The sequence below is a fragment of the Thermobia domestica genome, chromosome 15, assembly GCF_964235325.1.
Source record: "Thermobia domestica chromosome 15, izTheDome1.hap1.1, whole genome shotgun sequence".
NCBI classification, from domain to species: domain Eukaryota; kingdom Metazoa; phylum Arthropoda; class Insecta; order Zygentoma; family Lepismatidae; genus Thermobia; species Thermobia domestica.
Window position 1 is genome coordinate 161,901,651 of NC_137468.1, and position 18,037 is coordinate 161,919,687.

The 18,037-nt window shown below is 37.4% G+C and overlaps 1 protein-coding gene across 1 annotated transcript in view; it reads right to left on the reverse strand.

Moving 5' to 3' along the window:
• LOC145671324 (uncharacterized) overlaps positions 1-18,037 on the reverse strand; it is a 78,638-nt gene that overhangs the window by 38,000 nt on the left and 22,601 nt on the right. Inside the window, exon 3 of the mRNA XM_081740325.1 lies at positions 11,809-11,913. Within this exon, the coding sequence (XP_081596451.1) occupies positions 11,809-11,913 (105 nt within the window). The remainder of the gene's footprint in view (positions 1-11,808; positions 11,914-18,037) is intronic.

Sequence of the window (18,037 nt, forward strand, 5' to 3'; positions counted from 1 at the left end):
TATTCAGATCATGTCTTGCCTCCCTACTTTTAACGTCCAACCGCCGCCACTACCTAGGACTACCAGGTGGGTCCATTGCACTCGTACGCATACTTTCTTTAATAATTACTAAGGCTTAGTAAGTATTGAAATTCTATGACATTTCCCTGGTTGTGTTCTTGTATTATGTTATTTAAGTATTTTTTTTTCATTTCCGTGAATTAAGTGATAGTTTTTAAAATTTATAGCATTGGGTGCCGAGTGGGTCCATTAAACTCGAGCCTTAATGAAGAAATATGAGGATAGATTCAGAATAGATTGAGATTGTGGCTCGTAGCGGAGTGAACGTTCTGATAATCTTCTAACTGTCCCAATGAAGTAAGATATAACATATTGCAACTTTATGTGTTATTATTTAGTTTGATTGATTTAATTATTTGCAATTTATATTATTTTAGTAGCAGCTTTTCTTTATTTATTCACTTATATAAGTCCATTGTCAGAAGCATAATAGTTGCTTTTGTCTATCAAACTGTATTAATTTTTCCATTGTATGCAGTTGCGTATCCAGGGGGAGTTTCCCGGGATGTGAACTCCCAAGAACCAAAATTTTAAAAAGTTGCTAGAATAAAATCTAAATTTGTGCTTTCAGTCTCCACATTAACAAAAAAGTTTTCCGGAGTAGGACACTGACCCCCCCCCCGAATAGAAATCCTGGCTTTGCCACTGATTGTATGTAAAGTTTTGTTTATTGTTAGTGTGTTTTGATCATTGCACATGGTAGACAAACAGATCACTAACAATACACGTCACTATTAATGGTAGAGGAGGAATATTTTTGGTAAATCAATAAACAATGAAGAAATTGATTCCCGACAGACGATAAGATATTAGCAGACTTATATACAAATGCAACTGAAGTTTCTTGTTCAGGTACCGATATTGAAATGAGACGTTGAGTAGTTTTCTTATCCAGAGGATTGATTAGAAGTTTGAAGCGTAGCACCTATAGCTAATGCAAAAGCATGTGCTAATGCAAAAAGCAAAACTCCGGAGAAAAGCGATTCTACATGAGCTGCCTTATGTTTTGATGACAACATCGGCGCTATTAGAATACCTGATGATGAACTGTTCCTAATTTGTGAAGTTGCAGATTCTTCACACACTCTGCAATATAATTTTATTCTTACATATAATATGACTGTAGACGAACAATTTCTTATTTTTTGGGTGCGCTGTCTCTTTTGACAATATATACCCAGTAAGATCACCCATTGCAAAACACAATGCACAACTATGCTGAAGTGGTCACTTCTAGAGCGGAGGAAAAACTCAAAGTTATCATATATTACAACACAACAAAATCACACGTTCACACTAACAATCATATGGCTCGCTGTTAGATTACAAAACAATGAACAAAATGGCCTATGACAGTATTTTACATAACTGATGTAAGTGGACTCAACACTTATGGTATTGTGTCATCAAAGCGTAATTTCAAACGAGAAACAGACATTAAAAAAGTTTGAAATGCCGTAAATTCTTCATTTCGTCTGGTTAGCAGTTCGCCAACGTTGAGAAAAAATCACGGAGAATGGAAGCTTCCCTGCATACTGAAGAGGAACAGTCTAAGAAATTTTCTCCAGCAAAGAGGGAGCACAAAACAAGAACTTTCTGCCGCAAATGCAAGCTACATGAATGTACTGACATGTAACATTTTCGAAGTGTAACACTCCGACTTTGATAAAATTTGGCAGGTAGATATTACACATGAAATAAACGAATACGTGTTTTTTCTTTTCTGGGGAAAACTGTTTTAAGGGTAAAAGCCTCCACCCAAAATTTGGAGAAATTTGAGGTCCGAAAGACAAGAAGATGTTAGCCGGAGTGAATGAAATTGTGCACAGATATTATAAACGTTAAATGATGGAATATGTGTTTCGTATTTTCCTGGGAAAAATGGTTGGGTGGGGCACAGACCCCTTCAAATCTTTGATCTCGAAATATCAAAAGCGCTAATAACAGTACGTCAAAAATGCCTACTGGACATGGAGAATTGCAACGAAACTATGTTTACATTTCATCACGACTTATCAAAGTGCTAATTAGTGTAGTGAAAAGTACCTAAAAAGAGATGGAGAATTGTAAAACAATTACCTGTGACTAATTAATTTTTAAATTTTGTTACGCAGAAATAAGTTTTCTTCTTGCAAATTTCAATATTATACTTCTGAATAGTGTTTTACTTCATAATAAAACCTCCCTTTTGCAAAAATAAAAAAAATAAAAAAAATAATAAAATAATAATAATAATAATAATAATAATAATAATAATAATAATAATAATAATAATAATAATAAATAAAAATAATAAATAAATAGGTTTGTATTTAGTTTTATGTCCCATGGTTTTGCCAGGTAGGCTAAAGAAGACTTGAATTTACTGATTATAGTGGAATCCGAACCACTTTGGTCATTCAATGCTCTCCCACCAGGAATCGAATCTTGAACCTCATACGCCAAAGGCTTGCGTTCTTGCCACTAGACCAGCGAGGAGGGATAAAACAAACATATATAGGAATATGTAAATTAAACTCACAACCAGACGTGGCTAGTGAGGGAAGTCGTAAGCCAAAGCGTTCCAGACAAGTCACACGAACACGAAGTACATACTGCAGCACTTGGGATTGGCGAATTTTTACAGGGAGAATGAGAAAATCCGATTTCTATGGAATGGTGGACGGATTTGTTTTCCTTCTCTCTGACAAGGGTCAGAAGTGATGGATTACTTACAGCAAATCGTACCAGAAGAAACTGAAGAATTCCTAATTTATTTTGATCAACATTACGCATCAGGTAGTATCTGGAGTATGCGACTTTCATCTTACGGTGATCTTACGATTCAATTTCTTTGCTAGCCTCTTTTGTTTCCTCGCAACATACCCGTTCATATAGCAAAATTACAGAAAGAGACACGAACGAGTAAATTGATAGAAGCTTCGAATTTGAAATTCCAAAAGGTTGAACCTGTCCATCCTTCCTTGTGGATGGACATTACAAAAGGATGAAGCCATGGTTTCAACTGCATCGAACAAGAGCAGCGATATGAATTACCGAAGAAGAGGGTAAAATGGAAGACGACTAGCCTTCAAAGGCGCTTGTTCAACTTAGTGATGGATTATTCTCAAAGAAACACCATACTCATTCAATATCTGATTGGAATTGATTACTGCATAAGGCTGTAACTTTAGGGTATAATGTGTGGAATAAGGTTCGTAGAGCGATTAACTTATTGGTTCGTAAAGCAACGTTCTTTTTATTATAGAACATTACGTTGTTTTTCAGTGCTTGTAGTGTGATATCAATTGCTTAACTATATAGATTTATATTACGCATAAAGCTGTGAAATATGTATCAGACTTAATGCGGATAGCTTGTTAGATTTTTTTTTTCTGAAACTGTGTAATACCATATGATAATATGACTTTTTTTCTTTTTTAGTATCAAACCCGATGTTGTTATATAGTCAGAGTTACCATATGACAGATTTTTACCGGGACAGTCCCGGTTTGGAAGCTCTTGAAATGAAATGAAATCTTTGAATTTTACATCCCACGATTAAGGAGATAGGAGTAGGATAGAGGAGACGGTGATTGTGAGAATGAATGAAATGGTGTAATGAAGAAAGTGAGAGAAAACGAGAGAACTCCGAGTTTATCCATGCACGCAGCGTCTGACTACCACAAAGCCCATTTGACGCAAGATGGGATAAAACCAGGGATCCTATGAACCAAATGTGAGTGTTTCTACCACTGAACCACCGTGACCTCCATGAAGACTCTTATCGCGGTGTTTCGCCAGTCTACATTTTGTCCCGGTTCTCAGTCGTGAGAATATGTTCACCGTTTTTTGTATACCTTATCCTCATTGCGGTATTCTAGATTACGTCTGTTTTACATAGTTTTCACATTAAAAGCTAAATATGTAACCTTAGTTTATAGTACATTTAAATATTGTAGAGCATTGCATACCACGGAGTACAGTTACATACATGCATACATACATACATATATATACACACACACACATACACACACACACACACATATATATATATATATATATATATATATATTTGGTCTAGGAATTAATTCGTGCGGGTGGACAAGAGATGGCGCAACGAACGGAGCGTCCCACACTTCCGTGTATCCACACATGTGTTGCAAACCCCTGTCATCGCGTATCGTTCGTAGTATAGGGCAGTGGATTAAAGCGTCAACAACACCAGTTTGTAGTTAAGTGAACATGGCGCAATTTGTGCCTGATAAAGTGTTTTTGCGGGGTGTCCTGCTGCATTACTTTAACATGCAGAAAAGTGCGACTGAAAGTCATCGTATTTTGGTGGAAGTGTATGGTGACCATGCTCTAGCTGAGCGAACGTGTCAGAAGTGGTTTGCACGGTTTAGAAGTGGTGATTTCGGCTTGGCAGACCAAGAGCGAGCTGGACAGCCAAAAAAATTTCAAGACGAAGAATTGACAGCATTGCTCGAGCAGGATTCGTGTCAAACGTAGGAACAACTTGCAGCATCATTAGGCGTTGATCAAACAACAGTCTCCAAACGCTTGAAAGCCATGGGAATGATTCAAAAGATGTCACATTGGATTCCACATGAATTGAAAGACAGAGACGTTGAAAGACGAAAAACCATTTGCGAATTACTGCTTCAACGACAGAGCAGAAAGGGGTTTCTGCATCGAATTATTACGGGTGATGAGAAGTGGATCCATTATGAGAACCCTAAACGAAAAAAGGCCTGGGTGAAACCAGGTGAACCAGGTCCATCACAACCAAAACGAGATATTCACTGTGCAAAGGTTATGCTGTGCATATGGTGGGATATGAAAGGTGTGGTGTACTATGAGCTGCTGCAACCGGGTGAAACTATGAATGGAGAACGTTATCGACGACAATTAATGCGTTTGAAGCAAGCTCTGGCCAGAACACGACCAGAATGGGAGAACAGACATGATAAACTTATTGTTCAACATGATAACGCTCGCCCACATGTCGCAAAACCGGTCAAAACCTATTTAGAAAATGTCGGATGGGAAGTTTTACCCCACCCGCCGTATTCACCAGACGTTGCTCCTTCGGACTACTACTTGTTCGATTGCATGAACAACGATTTGATTGGACAGCGGTTTACTTCTTCAGAAGATATCGAAACATGGGTCTCTGACTGCATCGCTTCCAAGGATGAGGACTTCTTTCGCCACGGAATCCGTACATTGCCTGACAGATGGGCGAAAGTGGTGGCTAGCGATGGACAATATTTTTCTTAAGGTATTTATGTATTTTGTGTTTGTACTACAGCTTCAATGTGTGCGTACCAACCGCACGAATTAATTCCTAGACCAATATATATATATATATATATATATATATATATATATATATATATATATATATATATATATAACTACGTTTCTGCGTTTCACCCTTTCCCCCGGAGGTTATGATTCATTGAAGCGTCATAATCAGTGCTATTGGCTGGTCTCTCTGTCTTGCTCTCGCTCTCTCTCTCTCTCCCTCTTCATAACAGTTTTACTTAGTGGACGCTAAGTACACGGAACATGGATGTAAGAAAATAACAAGAATTAACGACCTGTGGAAAGAGTGGTAAAATGAACTGGATATCCCTGATTGTGAGATAAAATCAATATAAAATTCCTCCTGTGAGCCAGAAACACTGGGCGCTAAGTCTACGGGCGCTACATGCACGGAACCGTTAACTTCAATCCTGTAAGTTACACTTTCATTGAATAGATGTTATGTAAAAATCTAAAGAAAAAGTTCTGAGAAATGCTTAGGTCTACCGCAGAGAGTGCAAATTCTTATTGTAAACAGCTAAGATTCAAATAATCATGCTTTATTCACATTTAAGTAATACTTGAAATTATAATTATTTATAAATCTATTGGTGTAGACATTTCATATCCTTTGTGTTTTCTTCTCATAACTATGAAATATGAATTAGGCCTTGTATTTCCACTATGCTATTGTTCGTTCACTCTAGGATGGAAAATTGTTTACAAACAACAATTGTAGTGCGAGCGTCAACACCTTGCTTCTCACCCCTACATGGCTAATTCATGGTTGCCAGGCACATGATTCGCCGAACCGAATGTACCTACTTCTGCACAGTCATAGAACAATTATTATTACTACATAAATTGCTGTTTTGGGATGACTGAGGTATTAACGTTGTGACAAATCGAGTTAGTTATTATGTAATACAATCTTACATATAGTACACACTCAATTTTATACAAGAGTGTTCTTGTTCGAAAGTGTGCGAAAACCTTGTACGCCTGGCAATATTGGAAGCATGTAGTTTGTATTGTAAACAATAAACAGAGAAAGCGAAGACCGTTAGGTTCGCTGGACAGCATTGTTTTCATTATAAGGCGACAGAAACATCTTGTACTGATTGTAAACAGAGGCTGGGAATTTCGATGCGAGTATAGGTGGAAATTTTCTCACCACATTATTGCCTGTTTATGAAGGTTTGCAATGTTGCAAACTGCCAAGTCTAGAATTTCATACTAATTGAACGAGCTTTGAGAAGAATTAGTATGATGCAATAATTATAAATACTGTACTAACAACCATAGACTTAAAGTATTAGGAAATAAAGCATGCTGCTGTAAGAAGAATATAATACACATTGAATTACATGTTCAAAGTACAGTATAAAGCGAATTTTAACATGTAAATAGGGCTATTTTAAAGCAGTACGCATTTACCCTGTTTGGGTGCCCTTACCAGACACTGTCCAACACAAAAAAGGCATTAAAATAGGTAGATCGAGCGTGGGCATGAACTCAGCTCTGGCTGGTATTCCTTATTAAGGTTTTCCTCAGTCCCACGAGATGAATGCCTAGACGATAGCTTCTGTAAGGCAGGGGCGGATTCAGGACGGACTTCTGGGGGGGGCGGTGGGTTTTAGTACTGCTACTTAGAGCTACTTTTAAGAGCTCCAAACTCTGGGGTGGGTTTTATTTAAATATATAAAATAAAAAAGATTCCTCTCCAGGGGGCCCCGATCGTCCCCTGGATCCGCCACTGCTGTAAGAACAGAATTGGGCCAAACACTGAGGCCCCAGAATTGGCGGGAAATATATTACACCCAGTAGCGTAGCGTGATATTGCGAAAGGGGGATGCCAAAGTTAGTCATTTGTGCGATTACTGCAAACAGCAATACATAGCTATTCCGAATAGAAATATAGGGTTATACAAAATTTAGGAGGAAGCCCCCCTAATTGGAGGTCTAGTGGGGCATAGAGAAGCGAATGCGTGGATTACGTTAGAATTTAAAAACCAATTGTCTCAGCTCCTTCTTGCTACTACCGTTGTGACGAGAAAACTAGGGTCCACTTTTGTATGAACATTGTTTCCAGTATCGTTCCCTTCATTTCTTTCTCGTGGGCGGCTTTTTTCTCCACATACCACACATCAATCTCGTTCTTTCAAAAAAAAAAAAAAAAAATATCGCCCCTAGAAATTTGTCATCTTGGGTCCGGAACTCAGACGCCCGTTCGTGAATATGGGCCTGATTGTATATATCATTTGAAGATGTAAATACAAAGCACTTAAACCAACTCTGGGGGCCTGTTTCTGTATCCAGATACTGAAGTCAAGGGCGCAAATCTGTCTTCAACGTTCGTGAGATGGGTAAGACTGTTCCCATAATCCTTTCCTTTTTTAACGATGTTCAAAATATTTATGAAGTTGAAAAAAATGCTGTGGAGGATTAGGGAAGCAGAGTTGTCTATAACATCGGCAAGATGGTACATTTAAGGCTTATTGTGGGGGAGGGGAGAAGAGACTCATATTACAGTAGATGAATCAGATTTCTGAGGTAAACCTGTTGTACTCGTATATTATATACCAAATAATGTAGATGAAATAGTGGTACATATCATTATTACAACTCAGTGCCGTGAGCACATTTTGAAATTTGAATATATGCATAATAATAATTGACATGTTTCTACTTACGCATCCACAATGATCCACATTAAAATTTTAGGACATTTGTTTTATAACAATACAAATAATGACTTCCCCAAAACTATGAAAGAAAATCAATTAGGCCTATATTTGGCGCAACAATACTCTTATCTGAGCAAAATTATGATTACCACAATAGCATTATAGGAATTGTTACAGGAATTAAACAAATAGTTGAAAATAGACTACTAATAATTAATGACAATGAAATATTAAAGAATGCGATTCTTTTTTAAAAATGAAACAAGTCAAAGGACATTAGTTTCGTTTGTGGCAGTCGGATAGAAATCATCATCACAATCTCAAATCGGATTATTGGGGGGTGGACAAGATTGTAGGGAACATGTTTCCCTTATGTCCCCGAGATTTGTGCCAGTGACTGAAGGGCCCCGGCACAATCTTTGCGAGTGACGGGGAGTGGTGGCTCTCTTGTCCTACCAGATCGGTGATCGTAATTCTACAGAATGCTTTATATTTATGCCTGTGTCTTTGAGCTCCTTTACGATGAAGATTACAATTACGATGCATTTAGTTGTGATTAAGGCATAACTATTTTAATACTATTATTTACATAACCGGCATGCTTCAAAAATGCGTTGAACTAACCATTTCCGTTTTGTTCTATTTCCTTTATATTAGGGCTCGTACGTTTGTTCAGAAACTATAGCTTAGTTCAAAATATATACAGTTGGAAATACTTGAATATGCCGGCGTATATCTAAAGCAAATGTAGGGTTGCAAGGGATGAGGAGGAGTGAGAAGGGAAGTATTGCGCATGCGCATTCAACAGAAAGCAGACGAAAACCCCGATGCTTTCAGGAGGCCTGGAAGCCCGAGGAAAATAGCATACGACAGGAGGAAAGACAGAAAATGTGCATCTGAGCGACGCGCATGCGTAGGTTCCTGTTGTCAAAGTAAGTCGAGAGAGCGCGCCAGAAGATTGCAGTGGAAATAATTGTGATAATTACAAGCAAACAATTTATATATAATGAAATACGTACTTTTTCTTATTAACAGGAGATGCCGGGCATACCGGCGTTCTCTTACGCTACGCCGCTGATTACGCCAGAATGTTGCCAACACTTCTACAAATATTATGGTGGTGGGTTCCGATATTCCTTTTTCGTTTATATGTGTTTAAATTTATTATGAAGTAAATGTAGAAGTGTTTCTTTCATTCTCTTTCTTTCTTTCTTTCTTCTCATCCTCGCTCTCTTTTCCCCACCTTCTTAAAATCTGAATACTATCCTCCTGTAAGATGTTTCTCTCCACGACCCAAGGTTTAAAGAGACCAACCTGATATAGTTAACTATTGGCAGAACTGTACCAATAAATTCACATTAGAGACAGCGCCGTAACTTAGATTTTTTTTCTGGGGGCAAGCATTAATACGTGTATTGGGCCTCCTAGAAAAAGTTTTTTCTCATTCTAGGGCCGTCCCCTTTCTATCTTTCTCTTACTATTTGTCCCCCCGGAGCCTGTGGCCCTCCCTCACGGCAAGGTCTGCGGGGCCGTTACTTACGCCCCTGGGCCCCTTCCATACATGACAAATTAATTGAGGGGACAATATTGACAAATCTCAAAACCATACGAATAAATGTTATTTCTAGGGCCCCTAATAGAAGACGTTTTTTACTGAAGTGGGCCCACGACTCACTTTTGTTGTATTTACCTTTAGTGTGCTGTTTTGTTTATGTAATGTAGTGAACTTGTTTGATGCTTCATTTATAATTTCATGTTCGTATCGTATATGGATTAAGAAAATTTTGCCTCAAAATGGGCCCCTTCGAACGGCGGGGAACCTCCCTGGGGGCAGTTGCCCCTCCCCTGCCCGACACAAGTTATGGGCACTGATTAGAGAAGAAGTAAACTGTTTCGAAATTTACGCAACTTGTAAATACCAAACCCTACTAGAGCTAAAGTTGATGAGTTAGTGCCACTGTTACCACTGCGATAAGGGGAAAGAAGGGGAAGGACTGCTAACAAGGGAACCTTCCGAAAATGATAGTTGCAGTGAAAGATGTGACCTATGCCAATTGAAAGAACTGTAACAGAGATGAGCATTCCTCAAAAATTAGCTGCCCATAGCAATAGGTTCAAGAAATATAAGGGGTAGAAGTTCGGGAAACAGCAAGGTTGGACAAGGGGGGAAAGTGCAAATTCCGCAAAAAAAGAGGGCACGGCAAAATACAATGCTGATAAGTGATGTTTAGAAAGAGACTTGCCACAATAGGGAACAAATGAAGGCCAGCAGTAGGGTTAACAGTGTTGCCAACTGCAGTGAAAAGTACATGTTTTGAAAAGAGCACTATATGAATTCAATATTCAGTGCAATATTCAGTGTCAACCTGTCATGTAGAACATAAGATATGACGTGCATAATCAGTGGTACAATCTAACAAAAAGAAAATAGAAAAAAACAGAAGTACGAAAAATACGGAAAAGACGGAGTTGCCCATAATGCGCCACATTTGATCACGAGCTGTGCATATTAGAATGAACAAAATAAGAAAGCACCAACTATGCAAGAAACCGACGTACCTAGAGTCGAACAGAAAAACGAGTTCCAAAGTTGGCAGCACTGGCCATGAAAATCCAGATAAGTCTAATATAGTTAGGCCAGTCGCTTTACAAAAATAAACTTCCGGAGTGATTGATGCAATGTCAAGTCGGGGAACATGAAATGGTTGGGTTGAGCCAACAACCGATAATAGAAGTAATGAACATTATATCACGGTTGGGTCGTATGTGGGAATATACTGGGTGTCCCATCAAATTTTGTGACCTGAAAGATTTGCGAAACGAACAAAAATGTAACGGATCCAGTTGTTCAGGAATGTACCAATGTTAGGGGGTGACAAAAGTCTATGAGAAGCAAGTGCCCCCAGGATCTCCATCATATTGCGAAAGGAGCCAACTTCAAACTTTCAAATGGCAACATGGACCGAATGGTACCTCTTTCGACAGATCATGGAATGGGCAACAACACTATAGGAAACATTTGCTATATAAAGCATGGTTTTCGAAATGGCCGCCACAAATATATGTTGCGTCTTAATATGGCATTGAACATTGTGATCAAATGTGGCGCATCATGGCCAACTCCATCTTTTCCGTATTTTTCGTACTTCTGTTTTTTTCTATTTTCTTTTGTTAGATTGTACCACTGATTATGCACGTCATATCTTATGTTCTACATGACAGGTTGACACTAAATATTGCACTCACTTTAGATAGTGCTCTTTGCGAAACATGTACTTTTCATTGCAGTTGGCAACACTGTTAACCCCACTGGTGGCCTTCATTTGTTCCCTATTGTGGCAAGTCTCTTTCTAAGCATCACTTGTCAGCATTGTATTTTGCCGTGCCCCCTTTTTTGCGGAATTTACACTTTCCTCCCTTGAACATCCTTGCTGTTTCCCGAACTTCTACCCCTTATATTTCTTGAACCTATTGCTATGGGCAGCTAATTTTTTGGGAATGTTCATCTCTGTTACAGCTGTTACAATTGACATAGGTCACATCTTTCACTGCAACTATCATTTTCGGAAGGTTCCCTTGTAAGATCCGCTAGCCAGGTTTTGTGTCAAAACACAGTGCCAAGCTACAGTAAACGGACAATACCATAAATAAAAGTCTGCATTCAAATTAACTATATTAGGTCATTTTATACACAACAACACAACTCTATAAATAATAATGTACCGAAAGAACATTGCAAAGGAAAAGAAAAAAAATTCAGAACATTTACCTCTGTACAACATCTCTCTATGTCTGAACACTTTCTTAACAGATCGTCATGAGATCGTCTGATTGATTCTTTAAAGCTGATTATGTGTTGTATTAACTGCTCGGCCTTGAGGAAAGAAGAAAATAATAAAGTATTTTTCATCTTTATCTCATTCTTATTCTCACTTAACATTACACTTACATTATGCATGATGGTCAATACTTACAAATAACAATAATATAACTAATCAAACTAATCAAAAAAATTAAGAAGACGCAAAACATTCAATTAAAGTAAACTCACATAGCTCACATAGCCAAAATTGTAGCTGCAGAATCCAAGAGGTTGGGACACTAGGGCTCGAGAAAGATCAAAAGTGGAACATCAGTACTTTAAGGACATGGTGAGAAAATGCACATTTTTCTTTAAAACTGGTCATTATAACGACACGAAATGAGCATACATGGATACGATGTGGTAGATTTGATCTGTTAAAATGATAAAAAGAATATCCGCCATCTTGAAAGAGGCCATGTTAAAGCTGGTGCGATTGGAGTAAATGAGAAGAGGGTCATGCCATGCATCAATTTGAACGTAAATAGACACAGAAACCTGTTGGTGAAGTCTGTTGTGGGATTGCATTATCCCTGTGCCTCTGGTAGAGTGGTTTATTTACAAGATTAGCAAAGCGTATCTCATGCCACTCGCTATAAGTAGGATCAGTGTAACTAGAAGAACAGAGCGAAATATGATTTTAGCACTACGTGATTTGTCTCAAAGACAACATATAGTTGGTATGGATGCAGTGCTATGACGTATTGAATCTTCATAATAATGCCATAGTTGGCATACACTTGTAACTATTTATTATATTTCCATTAATTCGAACAGAAATCAGAAACAGAATTGTTCTGCAAGAAAAGACTACAAGAGAATGTTTTTTACGTAATATATTTGCTGATAACAAATTATACTACAAATGTATACATTATAGTAGAACAGTATATTGGAACGGAAAGGCGATATGTATAATTTATGAAAGAGTTACAATTGTTCTCATATTGGTTACCCAAAGATATTCCCCTTCTATGAAGCACTCATCACTGAAGAAGGTTCAATGGTTGAATATCACATCACAAAATGATGCAGTTGAAGTACCTGCAAATTGTTCGTCCTTTTTTTTTTTTTTGTGATAATGGTATGCAACGAAGAAATGTTCAAAACATAAGTCAGCTGAACAATAGCTGCACCTGATAAAAGAGTATATGTCAGATCCCACTACTGCATTGCACAATTCCATCTTCTGTCCAAAATAGAATGTAGTAATGCCCATGAACTTGTCTGTCGACTCCACGAGACCAGCTTTATACCAAGCATAATGATGCGATCCCTGAAATCGAGGAGACGTGAATTGGTTATGAATTAGGGATTGGAGACGCAAAATATTATTTCGCTGTTAAAGATTGAATTGTTGATTGTAGTAAAGGTCTGCCGATGAGATCTGTCTTGCCATGTGTTTTGCCATTCTGAAATAATGCACATCCAGTGGTTGGCATCTGCTTGTAGTTTTCTCTGGAATTATGTGCGTCTGAATTCTATTTTCATTCAACGATAGGTCACGAAGTACTTCTGCAACCAACGTATTGTCCTTATGTGGACCATATGAATCTACTATAAGCGCCGCATATTTTCGAAATACACTGAACTCTAGCCAGAAGGCATTGTGAACGGGGTTACGCTTGGCAACACTGTAGGAAAAATGTGTAACTCTCCAACAAAAGTAAATAAATAAATAAATAAAAATAATAAATAAATCTTGGCTGAAAAAATTATGTTTGTATCTACCCAGAAATAAATAAATAAAAGAAAATGAAATTACGCATCTGACTTATGTATTGTATGACGTTCACCTTCCCCTGATTGAGGTATGCCCAAATGCATTGCAGGTTTAACCAGTCACAGACCTGTTTGGGCCCCCACAGAAGTGCGCCTGGCAACCCACAAAACATTCGTGCACTCCACTATCATGTGAGAACGCTGAACTCAAACGGGGTAATGTGTGAAATATTTCTTTGATTCTACGCAACGACCGAAAGAAAGAAAAAAAAAAAAATAAAAATAAATTTTGAAAAGGTTGTTATGTCTACTTTTGGGTTCCCCTCAAACGCTATCTGTACCGTTTCACTTTCAGTTGATCTTTCACTATAATTATTACAGACCGTTGTTACTGAATCTACCCTTGTACCATTTGAACGTACCTAAAATTCCCTAAACTACTGGGTTTCTCTGTATTTATTCGAAATGAAAATATTAAGTTTCATATTTTATCCATTTAATGGGTATCTCAAGAAAATTTTAATTAAAATAAACAAATAAAATAAAATTGTAATGTATACAGTTATGCTACATTTCTTTTGTTCAGCTGCACGCATGCTCACCTTCTCTATCTGTATTACATTTACTATATTGAACGTTATTACATGCTCTTTACCACAAAATAAAAATAAAAAAAAAAATCATCTTTACAAAAGTTCGCTTTCAAATCTTAAAAAAAAAAAATCCAAATTGTTACTACATCGTCCCGGTTACTTATTAGAATCATTATGAATCATAGCATTCAGTTTTATATTTTATATATATTGCAGGGAATTAAACATCCTGCCCCTTCAAGTTTTGTGTGTGCTATATTACTTATTTTGTCATAAATTATTCATTACAAATTATTCAAGCAGGAATATTCAACTGCTATCACAACCTTCATTAAATTTGCACACATCAACATTACATTCTTACCCTAACTTAACCTAATCTTAACCTACGCACAAGTACATACATAAACAAAACACAAAATATCACACTATATAGCTATATATGCACATATTAAGTATAGGGACGTGCCAGAAAGCGAAAACGGATATCTTTAATTTCCATCATTTTATGTCTAATTGTAGCGTTAAAAAAAAATCTTTCAAGGTGAACAGCAAACTGATTGTTTTGAAATAAAAGTATCGAAGACGGGATACGAACTTCGTACCATCAGTGACGTGGTGCAGCTGTACACACAATAAATTTTCCTTTCTTTCGAGAGTGTACAAAATATTACTACAATGTAGATACTTCAGAACGCGTTACTACCGAATTCTCAAATTTTGCTTTGTATGAATCATTACGGTACTACCTAATTAATTTGGTACAGGATTATATTAAGTAAATTTTGTTATGCAAGCCTAAAGAGATATCGAAATTTCTATGGATTTAGTTACCTTCTACATTGCATACGAAATAAGAGACTGTATGTTATGTACATTTTCGATAACCCCCCCCTTTTCCAAAGAGAAACTGTTTGCCTACATGTGAATGATCGAAAAGTAGCTCTGTAGGGAACGGGGTTCTTTACTCGAACATATTGTAAATGGATGTCATTTTAAAACCAAATGCACTACACCAAACACGATTCTTTAACACAACTTATGAAGTTGGAGAAACTTACATCCGTCACAATCCTGCCTTTCTATCTCCGACACAAAGTTTATACTTACAGTACCAAAATCCAGATTTTTGGATGAAGGGGTCCGTAGATCTTTAACTTACTTGAGGTACATTGCTTCAATTCTCGCGCTATGCAGATCAGTTTCAAAGGACGAACGAATCATTAATTTCACTCCGATTTCTAAGCATAATTTTTTTTTATGTATCACAGCTTCATGTCCAGTTTTACTTCCCAATTTCCCACAAACTTTGCCACTCTTATCCTTAAGAGCTTTCAGCAATCAAAAAATTTATGTACGAAACCATCCTACAAATCACTTTGCGCCATGTTGCGTAATACATTGCAGTACACTTTTCAATTTTGTTTCTTTTCGTTCCGTCACTAGGCTTTCCTTTTTAGATTTTTTATAACCAACTTGAACGTTCACCACTTTGGCTCCCTTTCAAAACTAATTTTCCACTTAAAATAATCCAAAATCTTTGTATTCCGCCGAAAATTATTCACAATCACAAAATCCGTACCATCCACTATGGATGCTACTCTTCAAGGCGTCTGTCTCACAAAGATGATTACGGGGATTGGCTGATAAATCTCGACAACAATAGGATGAACAAATCGTGATTTAAGATGAAAAATACCGACCAATTAACTTTTGACACCTGATAATTCTTCGTTTACGTCAGATGGTGCATGTAGAAGAAAGTAATGTTCGATTTAAAGGACTTTTTAAGAATTTATGTTAAGATGGCCGAAAATATAGAAACCAGAAATTATTAAAAATTTACGTAGAAAATTATGAAACTTTTATAGATGACTCCTAACTTCAGAATTCGATAGGAAAATGTTCTGAAGACATGAAAAAACACTAAAATATGAAGTTTTTACCACAAAAAATCATAAAACCCAAGAAAATATACAAAATGACACAAAAATTCAATATACTACACTTCTACGAACTAAACTAACCTAACCAAGACACCATTTTTCCTAATGACACGAAATACGACCAAAAAAAATAAGATTTTATACCATGAAATACATATCTATCTACAATATCTAAATTATTTATATATATAGGGTGTTCCAAATTTTCGTCACATGATACCTGTCATCTTGGGAGGTATCATCTTCCGGGTGCCTTAGAGAAAAAAAAATTGTTTTCGTTGATAAAGGAATACAATTTTTTTTTTTTTAGAACATAATACTCAGAATACTTACATCTACTCCTTAAATCTAATCCTTACATCTACAAGAACTTTACTTTTCATTTTTTTTTCAATTTTTATCAAGTACCTCACTTGTTTCGTTAAGAAGTTCTGCTCGTTTCTCCTCCGAACAGCGAAACAATTTTAAATTGTCGAAGTTCTGTGTTCCAATATTTTTACCAGTTAACGTCTGAAGTTGTGCTGAGTTTCTAAATAATTTTGTTCTAAACTCTCTCTGGTTGGCACGAACTGCTGATAAGACGGGAACGAACCCGCTGCCGTCGCCATGTGCACCGCCTGAGGAGGCACAGTGTTGGGCACTGCTCCACCTCCAGGAGGAACACCTGACGAATACATCGGATAGGTCGGCGTTCCACCAGAAGTTCCTGCACCTGTCATGTACGGCTGAGATGTACTCAGGTTGTTAAACTGTGGGCTGGCACCATATCGATACATCTGTCCTTGCTCCCCGATATACGGTTTGAAGCGTGGTCTTCCATTGCCTCTTTCCTGCGAGTTCCAATTTTGATAATTCCTATTTCTCCAATTATTCGATCTGAAGGAGGCTCTTCTTCCTCTATTACCAGTACTCGAAGTACTCTGTGAATCATTCGACGGATTTTGTTTCTTGTTTTCCTCTTCCGTTTGGGACGAGGAATCCTTCATCTGTTTCAAGTTCTTCTCTGACTTCTTGGCAATCTTAACTTGACGCACGTATGGTCTTTTCCACTTCCGTTCAATGACAGACTCTGAGTTCTCGGGATAACCTTCAATTTCGGTTAGTTTCAGGATCAGCTGATGTATAGTTTTCGGTTCCACTGCTCTCAGAAGCTTTGATTCATTGGCTGGTAGACAGTCGAGTAGAATTTCCAACAGTTCTGCCTCATCGGGATTTTGAATGGCGGTATAATATTCATCAATTATTTTCCAAGCAAAATCAGTGAACCTTTGATATTTGTTCTTATCATATCGCATGCCTTGAATAAACTTTTTCTGAATTCTTTCCATCTTGCTCGACAAGAAATTTTCTTTAAAAAGTTGTACAAAGTCCGAATAACACTGAATTTTGTCTACTATCGTTCTATACCACGCTTTTGCTCGAGCCGTAAGGCACTGTGGTAATAGTAATAATTTACTACGCTCTGAAACGGCTAACAACTCAAAAGTCCGTTCAAGGTCTTCTAGAAAGGATCCAGCTAAACCATACTCACCCGCAAAAATTGGTAAATTTCTTATCTCGGATAAATTAAAGTTTAACGGTCTATTACCTATTAAAGTTTCATTGCGATAGTTGGCGTTCGGAAGAGTGTTACAACCAAATACGGTACTCTTTGCCCGTTGCGAATTTTGTTCCGAAAAGGGTATAGTTACACAATTTTGTCCTAAATGATATGTTTCTGGCGCAGAGGAAACCGTATGATTGTAGACACCCTCCGGAATTCCAACGTTCATGGAAACCGGATTGGAAACAACCTGGCTAGACATAAGAGGCGAATGACTTAACCTACAACAACCTTGCGAAGCATTACTAACAGAATTGGACACAGGTAAACCA